The 12039-nt window shown below is 32.3% G+C and overlaps 1 protein-coding gene across 6 annotated transcripts in view; it reads right to left on the bottom strand.

The window, feature by feature from the left end:
* Positions 1-2390: 2390 nt before the first annotated feature.
* The window catches only part of LOC145284533 (homeobox protein DLL homolog), a 346230-nt gene continuing 336581 nt past the window's right edge, over positions 2391-12039 (bottom strand). For all 6 annotated transcript variants that reach the window (XM_080133430.1, XM_080133425.1, XM_080133426.1 and 3 more), the window contains one exon: positions 2391-5979. In XM_080133430.1, the coding sequence (XP_079989556.1) occupies positions 5605-5979 (375 nt within the window). In that variant the 3' untranslated portion in view covers positions 2391-5604. The remainder of the gene's footprint in view (positions 5980-12039) is intronic.

Here is a 12039-nt window from a genome sequence, read left to right as displayed (position 1 = left end):
ATTTCAGATGAACAGATTATGTACTAAGATGTTATGTCGAAATTAGTGAAAATTCCAAAAATTACGAACAAGTATTCATTAAATAATAAATAAAATTAAACGTAGAATTGATCGAATTACGTAAACTCATCGTATAGTTTTACTTTGAACAGTTGTGCATCCAATTAAGTGATGAATTGATATATTTTATATGAGTGTCATTAAGGACTAGTCATTTCTTTTCAACATAAAATTACAGACTTAAATTGTGGATTATATTTTATAGAAAAAACAACTAGCACAGTTTCTGATGGATGATTTTATTTTACTTTAAGAATTTATACTAATTTCAAGATTAAAGTGCTCGTCTGAGCTCTAATCTGTGGTCTTCCCTCGCCAAACATTCATAGAAAAACGATTCCTTACCTGAAACCACTATCAATAATTTCCCCCACTCTTTATCTCTGCCAAAACTTAAACGTAGATTCTATAAACAAATAATATTTCTTATAACTGCACACCTATGGAACTCTCTCCTTTTGTTCACTGCTTTCCAGCTGATTACAATATGGTTGTCTTCCAACGTAAACAAGTTCTTGATAAGCCGTCTCCTTAAATAATCTAATTTACAAAAGTTTGACTACTATCGATTACTACAATATGGTCCCATTGACAAATGCACACTAATTAACTGTTATCCTCGAGTTGCTTCCGTACCTTGAGAAGTGATGAGTCCTTTCTAACAAAAATAATAATTTTATACGTCTACCTTGAGTACAATTAAAAGTTTTTGAACATAAATTCACATTGAAATTGTATATTATATTTTATTTCAAATGTATCTAGCACAGTTTCTGCTGGGTGATGTTATTTCATTTGTAGAATGTATACTTATTTTAACATATAAAGCAAGTACGTAATAAGGGTTTTACCTGAAATTCGTTTGTGTAAAATAACACTAATCTTCAATCATATATTATTTTACTCGTCTTGCATCGTTGATTTTTTTTATTCTCTCTCTTTTTTTTTATATTTCTCTTCTGTATGTGAGTACGATAATACAGGGATGCATGCACACACAAACAACACATATATAATATAGAGATATGCATTCAAAGACAGACTTCATTTTTATTTATAGTTTCTTGCTTTATTTATTAATATGCTTTTTTTTTCTTCTTTTTATTTTGACCATACAAATGTTGTCCGAGAAAAACGCCATAGAATGTCTATTTACAAAGAAGCAATTAAAATGTCCGTGGTGATATCATCTTTGTTGCACGTGTCCCGGTTGTTTTCTTCATACCTGTTGGCTGTTAAAATTAATTAGTTTTTTTTTTTAGTCTTTTTTTTTTAAATATTTTTTTTATATATGATCATTGTTTTTTTTATGTAACAGATTTGCTGGATTTTTTTTTTTTTTGTTAACTAAGTATTATGTTTGTTTTTATTTGGTGTGATAAAACTCATTTTTATTAGTAGTTCTTTTTTTTGTTTCATAGAAAAATGTATACGATTGTTTTCCTAAACGTACTCATTTGTTTCCAGTTTGTAAGCAGTTGTGTGATTCTTTCTCATATTCTGCGTTCATTTTTCGAACGAATTATATATATATATATATATATATATATATATATATATGTGTGTGTGTGTGTGTGTGTGTGTGTATGTGTGTGTAGTGTACATATATATATATACTGTACGTATACATATATAAGGTTTCATATATGTACACTAATATAATATTCCACTTTTATAATATTAGCTTCATCATTTCCTCCGCTAGTTCTCAATAAATGAGTAGAGGTTTGTAGCAATAAAAATATACAAATTACAATGAAGCTATACATACACGCTTGCGTTTTATACGCGATGGAACTCGCTAGGTTTAATATTGTAGTTAGCCAAAAGAATTCCTTCATAAATGAAACGCATACTTTCTGTATAGCTTTCTTGGCATAAGTAATTTATAATACTAGTACATGTATGCGTGCCTCATATGAACACATACACACACATATATATATATACACACATATATATATATATATATATATATATATATATATACCCAGAAACATACACACATATATAATGAAATTTTGACACACAAATAAAAAAAATAGTTATATACTTGAGGTTTCATGTAATACTTTCGCTCACTTTTATAATCTCGATTAAGCGAAAAGCTTGGAAAAAACATTTCCGTTTTCACTTCCTGCCTTATTAGGCTTGCGAATGTCTCCCTTTACCCTCGGTTTTATTAACACTGAATCAGTGTATTACATGAAATCCTTAGTATTAAACCGTTGTTTTTTTGTTTGTTTTTTTTTTCGTTTCTCTTTTATCAAAATTAAATACATTGGGCTCCTGCTTCAATAATTAAACACTCTGATTTTTTTTTTCTTAAAAAAAAAAAAAAACTATGCATATATCTGTCCATGGAATGTTATGTGTTGTGATTTTGTTTGTGTAATTCTTTCTTTATGTGTATGGTAATGTATATATAGAGGAATGTGTAATGAATAATTGTATTCGTATGGTAAATTTCTTTCATGTTGCGTCACTTTCTGCAGAGGAAATAATATCTACTTTCGTTTCGTTTCTGAACAAACTCCATTTTTCAGTTTCCGTTTTGGTTTTAATAAAGTTTCTTTCTGTCAGTTCCAATTACAAAAATGATTACTTGGCGTTCTCGTCCAGTTATCTGAATATGTTGCCGTTCATCTCGTGAATTCTTAGCATAATTTCATTGGCTCAAACCCGTTGGCTTGCCGATCCAAATCATATTTCAGTCCAACCCTTTTTTTCCACACACGATTAAAAAAAATCATCATCGTCATCTTTCTTTTTAAAATGGTTTCATTATTTCAAAGTTTTTCCTTAGTATTTATTTGGAATATTACAGTTTTTGTTACCTCGTGGATTGATTTTTTTTTTTTTTTTACATTTTATCAGCCTTTTTCTCTTCAAGTAGGGAAGTAAAAGAAAATAAAACTTTAATTATTTGGTTTAAATTTCCGATATTTTTGAAACATTTTTTTAATTTATATATTTTTTTTTAATAAATTTCTGTTTTTCTTCCTTCCACACTGGAGTTCTTTAATATAGCAGTGGCGCGGTCGATAATAGGCATTCTTTCTCAGATTGGGAGTACACACCAACCCGTATCGCTTTAATTCCTCTCAGAAATTAATTTGCAATCTATAATTTAAATAGAATTCAAAATAAAATTCAAATCTTTTTAAAGATCTCGAAATCAACAACGTGCATCCATTTTTCATGTATGAGTAATGAATAAAAATGGCGAAAACAGTATTTATTTCGTAAGCCCTACAATTTTAACAGTTGCTCTTATGCATTTAAATTATTGAAAATAGTTTCTTTGTTTGAATTAAAACTTAAAGGTGTAAGTTTCAATAGTACTGGCCCTGAGTATTTCTAAAGAATAGAAGACCTGTATTTTCTGACGCGCCACTGCTGCATCAAAGAACCCAATATTCCCTTCCTTTTTGTACACGTTTCCGTACACATAATTTGTTCGATTCTCTTAAGTATTTTTAAAAAGGTTTTCTTTCCTTTTGTTTTTCCCCGCGTTCTCTCATTCCTTTATTTCAAAAAGAAAGATGTCGTTCATTCCATCTTTTGCTTTCTTTCGAAACCGCCACAAGCTCTGTATCTGTTTGCGTATTTTAAACAAAAATTTAAAAAAAAATTCCTTTTAGACATTAAGAATAAATTAAAAAAAAAAAAAAAATCTTACTTTCAATTACTATCTCCCTCCATCTCTCTTCCTTTTTTTATCGCATTCTACTTCAGCCTTTTTCTCCATCTAATTTCTATCTCTGCCATTCTAATTCAGTCGTTCTCATTATATATACCTTACAATATTAGTCACGCTTTCTCTCACACTCTTTTTCTACCAGCTCGTTCTGCCTCACATATAATTATTATTTCCTGTACCTATTTCTAGTATTAACCTCAGAGCTAAAGTCATGAATAAAACTAGGTACTAAATTCTGAAACTATACATGGAAATTAAGCTACCCATAATTAAACTGGGAATATTCTCTGTGGCTTAATTGGCATATATATTTTCAAATTTATATGTATATATCATTCGTGAGTTCATATAAAAACTTTCTTTAAAAAGTGATGGTTTTCATTGATGAGGCAATGATATCATCCTAGCGAAACACGTAGCAGGGGGATGATGATGTAAATATATGCATAGACTCTAATTATAATTTAATATATTAAACATTACAGAAATAAAAAGTGCTTTCCTTCAGTACTTGGAATGTAACTTGGAAATTCCACCAAATCTCAATACTTTCCTATCTGAATGAATATGATATTTGATATTATTTTCAACGTTACTTTTCAATCCTATACTTAAAATGTGGGATTCGCAATCATTATCATATACTTTTTCATGAATAACCACGAACTTATGTAGGTAGAAATATGTACACACACATACATACACACACACACACATATATATATATATATATATATGATTAGATTTTTTTTTTAAGAAATCCAGCAGAGTGCTCAATTAAAAGGACAATCCAAGGATAAGAGCATATTTATATTTTGTATGTTGTGTACAGAAAGGTTTTCGATAAGTCTTTGGTACCGTCGGTTTCAAGCCCGATGATCAGGACCGTTTTAGATATCCATATCATACTCTCATTAGCCAATACTAATCCAATACTCATAATGAGTATTGGCTGAAGATTGCTTGATATGGATATCTAAAACAGTTCTAATTATTAGGCTTGAAACGGACGGTACCAAAGGCTTATCTCATCTAACAACTTTCTGTACACAACATGCAAAATATAAATACGATCTTATTTTTCGGATTTTCCTTTTAATTGAGCACTCTGTTGGATTTCTCTTTCCAAAAAAAATAATTATATATATATATATATATGTATATATATATATATATATGTGTGTGTGTGTGTGTGTGTGTGTGTGTGTGTGTGTGGGTGTGTGTGTGTGTAGGTATTACATATGTACATATATATGTAGGTGAAAATATATATACATATTTATATATGTGTGTGTGTGTGTGATAAAGAATTATTCTAAATATTTCGTTTTCTTTCTTCCATTTAAAATCTATTTCACTCATTCTGGCGTACATTCACTCATTCTTAAAATCTCAAATTCATTACTCTTAATATCTTCTGTTTTTATCTTTTCATAATAACTTCTCCAAAAGATACAGTTGTAGTTTTTTTTAATATTTTCGTGAGCAGGGAATGTAACTCTTCTTTCCACTGTTGTATTATATGCAAATAATATTAATTATAGTAACATCAGTATTAATAAATCATAGTAGTGGTCATTGTTTCCTTTTTTTTCTGTAAAATTTGGTACCTGTTTGGTAATTGTTGTCAATGAGTTTCTTTGTTCATATTTAAGGAATAAAAGTTGTTTTTTTTTACATGTTGTCCCTCGTTTATGTATCTTTTTTTAATAATTGTTTAAAACGATCTGTGATGTATATTTTTATTTAATAATATAAGTCTTGATAACAGTGTCCATCTTTATCAAACATTTTTAGTTTCTTTATATCTGTGTTATTTTTTTTTCATTGACCAAGAAGCACTATGTTAGCAAAGATTGGTGACTAATCGAATTTTGTTGCTGTGAATACCAGGTGTAAGGTGACATGTACGAGGTAGTGGGAGTGGTCGTAGACAGCTCCGACCACGTTGGAGGAGGGCTGACCGACGACGCTGAGGGTAGCAGCGATGAGGGTTGCTGTCCATTAGGGACTGGTCCGTTCTGTTGTTGAGGTGTTGACGGTTGGGTTGGGTGTTGAACGTTTGACTGTGGTTGCTGTTGAGGCTGTGGAGTTGGGGTCGTGTGTCCCTGGGATGTGGGCTGCTGCGCCTGTTGCGCCTGCTGTCCAGGGTTGGTCTGTTGCTGCTTCATCATCTTTTTGTACTTGGAACGGCGATTCTGAAACCATATTTTCACCTGGAAGAAATGAAAAACGAAACGAGCATGAAAAACATTGTTAGAAAAATCGAATTTCAGTTTCAATTTGCTTATGTAGATCTGTAATATTGTGACTGTATTTTCGGGAATGTATTAAAAATCTTTACATTTCGGAATATAAAAAAAACAGAAACCATTATACTTAGAAAGATGTATTTTTATAAATAAAGACGATGTACTCAGTGAGTTTATTGGTTTAATGGTATTCTTTGATATTCTAATGGTTTACGATATAGGAAGTAGGTAGAATTCTTCAACAGTGTTAGAGGCAGTACACATAGGAAACAACCCAGATAGAGATATAGAGAGACATCTATCAAGGCTTAATGGCAAATACTTTTATGTGCTCTTAGCCATGGCAACAAGTGCACGTTCTGCCACACAAAATTAGAGAATGTCGGCCAATTGACTGTAAGCTTCTGCTTGGAGATGGCACTATACAACATCACACAATGGAATGTGTAAAAATCTCAACTGGACTATATGTAAAACGTTGAATATTGGATGTAACAGCAGATCACGGGAAAATGTACCAGAAAAAAAATGTACCAGTAAAAAAAAACAGTTGGAAATAAGCCAAACGGCATCCACTATGATTATGCAATTCCTATTGCTTTGCAATTAAAAACGAAAAAAAAAACTGACATGTGGGACAAGAAGGAGAATGTAGCAACCATAGTAGAAGTCAGTGTTCTCAAATGATGCTGGGTTAAACAGAGCTGAGAGGGAAAAAGATAACGAAACCATACTCATGAAAAAGTATTTCAAACACTACTTGCCAAATATATCTGGTGAACCAAGTGCAAGAGAGATACAAACAGTTGCTAAACTCGTATCGAATTTCAGCGCAGGATAAACTTGTTATGATCCCCTTCTAATTGAACAGAAGAAATGGCGATAGTGATTCGGCTTGATCTTAGGAGATGCAATTATTTTGGGAAAAGGTTCTGCTTTCCAGCTGACTATAATATTGTTGCCTTCAAGTCCGACGTAAAACAAGAAACAAGTTCTTGTTGAACCGGCCTCGTAAATAAGCTGATTGTACCAAATCTCCACCTCAAGCGATTACTAAACTACTGTACACGCACTACAATATACGTATTAGCCCTTATACTCGAGTTGCACCACGGCCTTGATATGTAGTAACCACGTCGTAAAAAAACTGGGGTTTATTGTCGATCGCATAGGTGCTCTTTACCGGATAATTTTCTTTCTTTTTACCCATGTTCGCCCGTTACTAAACCTATCGCTACTTGGACGTAAACGGCTACTATTTTTGGGCCATGTTTGGAAAAATTAGCAAGATATTTGTTTATGTTACATTTAAACTTCCCCATATCAGTCCAGCTAGGGAAGAAGGCAGCGCTAAGGAAATTCCAAAATCTAGCTGTTGAAACTATTAGAATAGTAAGCTTTCTGGCATTTAGGGACATCAACAGTGAATGGTGAGATCTTATTGCTAAGTGAGTTTGTCGGGGGTATGTACGTCGAGGGGGTACAAATGAAACGAGTTCATCAGAACACATTCCATTAAAATATTTGTAAAACAGTGATGCAACATTGCGGCGATGAGACAGGGCTGGAGCTTAGTTGATAAAGTGGGACCGATTAGATTGACAACTCTTTTTTAGACCCTATCTAAAAGCGAGAGACTATTGGTAGATGCACTAGACCAGATGTGGCAACAATACTCCTTGCATGGGCGAATGGCGGCCTTCTCGAGATACAGGATAATCCCAGTATTCTAATGCCAAGGAGTCCGTTCTCACTTATTAAGTACCGTTTCAGAGTGTACACTTCGACCAGCTATTTATCTCTCACTGCGTCATATTGTCACGGCTAATCTAGTAACAGCCTGAACCAAATAAATACCGGTCAATTTCACGTTAACCCAAGTATGTTACATTAATATGAAGCACTCCTGGGACGGATATTTAAGATAGTCTCTGTGGGTGTATGCGTGTGTATGTCCACTCTGCACTTGGACAAATACGTTATCGACCTTCTTTCTTTCTATTTTATTTTGGACAGACATTGAGTCAGCTGGTTGAGAGTCAAGTGCGAAGGGCGGGTACAATTTAAAATAGCAACACAAAACAGGCATTCTCAAAGTAAGATTCACGAAGGAGACTTGGGGCGGGTAATAAAGGTTGTGGTAGGGGAGGGGGTGTTAGATAAAATTGACTAAAGTCTCGCTGACTTCCTGATGACCTGGCTCACCGTCAGTCGTTGCACACTTACTTACCGTTAATAACAGGCTTCGCAATACCAAGGACAGAAAACAACAGATGCGTTGGTACCAAGTAGTGGCAGTCGGAAAGACCATTTATCTATTTGTTTTATGTATTTACTGTCGTATGACTTTAGAAAAATAAAAAAAAGAATTTACTTTTATGTTAATTATTTAGATAAAAATACAAGTCCAGGAAAAAGAGACACCGGAAAGAAGGCCAGAATAATAAAAAAAAAAAAAACGTAACTACGTTTCTGAATTTATTTAGATTAAAATTGTTTATTCGGATAATTTGGATTCTTAGCACTACTTCTGTCATCGGGAGTGTCATTTTAACAAGGTTAAAATAACATAGTTATATTTACAACTAGAACAAAAGCAGGCGGACGTCGTCGAGAGTGCCCCTCCTCTAAATTACACAACTTTCACTTTTTTAAAAAAATACTTCTTTCTGTTAATATCATCAATTACAGGCTTAATAATAATAAGATTATAAAAAAAATAGAAATATTTATAACTTTTCACGCGGGGTTTTCAATTATAACGTTGCACTAAATTGAACACGAACTTTGTGACCACGAGGAATAGATAAATAGATACATAGATAGATGAGATGGATACATAGATGAGAGAGAGAGAAGGGTAGATACGTAGATGAAAGTGGGAGGAGAGAAGAGGAGGGTAAAGAAATCTTCCCTTTTTTTACCCCTCTGTTCTAACCCATATCTTCCTGTCACATAAGAGACAGAAGCAATGTTTTTTCATCGTGGTCACAAAGATCGTGTTCAATTTAATACAACGTTATAATTGAGAACTGAACCCCTACGTGAAAAGTTATTAATTTTTTTTCAATATTTTAATCTTAAAGTTAAGTCTGTAATCGATGATATTAATAGGAAAAAAGTACAAACAAAATTGCAAATTGTGGAATTTCAGGTAAAACTCTGACGACCTCCCCCCCCCCACGTATAATTTTTATTTTAATTTTGACCCCGTAGCTGCCCTATGGAAGGAAAACGAATTGCAAATTTTCCAACATGTCTGAATAATCTATGTACGAAATATCAAGTCTGTAGATAAAAAAATCGTTGAGTATTTAAGTTGGGAATTTTCCTCACACACACACACACACACACATTATATATATATATATATATATATATATATATATATATATATATATATATATATATATATATATATATACAGGGTGACCAAAAATAAACAAAAACTAAATGGAGGCCATCTGGAAGATATGCTGTAGAACGGAGAAAAAAAGGCCAAAGAGCCTAGTGTTTTGATGTGATGTTTTGAATATAATAAACTACTTGTGAGCACAGTTTCATTTCATTCGGACAAAACACTAAGAAACGGGGCCTAATAAGATTTGGGGTGCGTTTGCGGGGGGCACCCTGTGTATGTATATATATATATATATATATATATATATATATATATATATATATATATATATATATATATATGTGTGTGTGTGTGTGTGTGTGTGTGTGTGTGTGCGTATATATATATATGTATATATATATATATATATATATAGAGAGAGAGAGAGAAAGAGAGAGAGAGAGAGAGATGAGAATGTGTGTGAGAAATATTGTCAAGAAAAGCTCACCTATCAACTCTTTTTTGTGTTCTTTTTTTTAATTTTGTTTTCTTTTTTTGTAGATTTTCTCTGACATTGGAAATAAAATTCTCTCGGTATCATTAAAAATATCCCATAAAAATAATTAAGAATAATTTATACCATATACAATACTTTAAGGCATTTTATGTTGTAACGGATATGATCACATTTCGCACTCATTATAAAAATAAGATCTTCAGATCAACAAAAATGGTGATATTTTCCTATGGAAAATCGGTTAAAACAAGGCGTTAATTCTCTCGAAATAAGGAGTGAATACCTAAATATGTAAATACTACGTCGCAATCAAACCTTAGCTGTTAATAAGTGTTAGATAGATTTCGATACAGAAAACAACAATGCTCCCATCTTTGTCAGATATTTTGCTTATGGACTCTGAGGTCTAAAGGATAAAATATAAGAAGTATAAAATAAAATGAGAAAAACGATTTATAACGTTGCCACAAGTAAACGCAAAATCCACATTCTTGTATTTTTCATTTGATATTCTTTAAGTACGTACACTCTTGTTTTCCAAATTTAACATAGAATGTCCCATTATCTAATATATCTGACTACGTCATAAGGTCACGGTATAACACTCTACGCTTCTAGGTAGGTTAGTTTGAAAGTTAAATAAATAGATTGCAAAAAAAATGTAATATTTATTTTTTATCTATTTGAATATTATTTAGCTGGCAATTATTGTTACCTTATTGGTTGAAAAGAAGTGTTATTTCTCTCTCTCCCTCCCTTTCTCTCTCTCTCTCTCTCTCGCTCTCTCTCTCTCTCTCTCTCTCTCTCTCTCTCTCTCTCTCTCTCTCTCTCCGTGCATAAACAAAACGTGTATTTCTTTGAATTGTCATTCTATTGAACACATTATCGGGGGGGGGGGGGGCTGACTGATTGCTAACTATAACATAGTCGTTTTCAGGTCTGATGTAAATAGACTTTTGTGAAGCCGACATATTAAATAATGAAACCCTATTCATTTCAATCCTAGCCGATCCTCACGGTGTTTTTTCACAGTCTAACTGACATTCATTAGCAGTTATCATCGAGTGGTCTTTTTTATGACACCGTGGTAAAAAAAGACCATTTTTTTTCTTGATATTATAAGCCCTGGGTGAAAATTGTTGTTTAATAACGAATATCATTAGAAGTGGTTATACAGATTGATATAAACCGAATCGTGGAATTTCCAGTAAATATTTCTAGTAATAATAATAAAGCTGACAATTTTTTTTTTTTATCTAACATTCAGATATAGAGTATAATTTATTATAACGTCTGACCGGAGCAAAAGCAAATAGACGTGGGCGTGGGTTGGGATAAGAGAATAAAGAGACACTGAATATTCTGTTTGCTTCTTTGGTTCCTGGCAGGCATTCAATGTTTCAGAGAAAGCCATATTTTGTCACGATGCCTAAGCCATCAAAGCGGAAGATTGCCAAGAAATTTTAATGCGCCCAAAAACGGTTATACGCTTAAAAAAAAAAATAACATATACACACACTTATTAGAGATAAAGAGATCTTGAATCTTTTCCTTCCACGTGCTTGGTTTTGTGACCCCACGTTATAATCCCTCAGGCAATATATTTGAAATTTAACTTTTGTCTGGGAGTTTTCAATCATGTGACCGATTGACATATTGGTTATTCCCGTTCATACGGATGAAACATATGTGCATTTGGATACAAATTTCATACAATTTATCGTAATATAAAGATATATGCAAAAATTGTATACATGTGTATATGTGCCAGCGTTCGGTGTTATTTTTTTAAATTCTATTTGCGCCAACTACTAGTTAATTATCGATTCCCATTATCGCTTATTAGTAGACCTGTACGAAGTTTAATTACAGCATTATTTGTGTATTTTTTAGAAATAATTCTTACAAAAGTTGTAATAGCAGTGTATTACAAGGTGGAAGAATATTGCTGGGTCTGACGTTGAATTTTCATCAAAAGTAAAGATGTGTTATATTATTTTAGAAGAATAGACCTATAATAAAAATGTGAACATAGGAATCAGGAATGAGAAAACAAGAGTAACAGAGACTCTTGCTAATTCTTAGTTAACATTGAGCGCTATCTAATATATATATATATATATATATATATATATAAATATATACACACATATATATACATATATAA

This window comes from Euprymna scolopes, chromosome 9 (assembly GCF_053919585.1).
Source record: "Euprymna scolopes isolate OS-2025 chromosome 9, ASM5391958v1, whole genome shotgun sequence".
In the NCBI taxonomy this organism is placed as follows: Eukaryota; Metazoa; Mollusca; class Cephalopoda; order Sepiida; family Sepiolidae; genus Euprymna; species Euprymna scolopes.
This window is presented reverse-complemented; position numbering and strand designations above follow the sequence as displayed.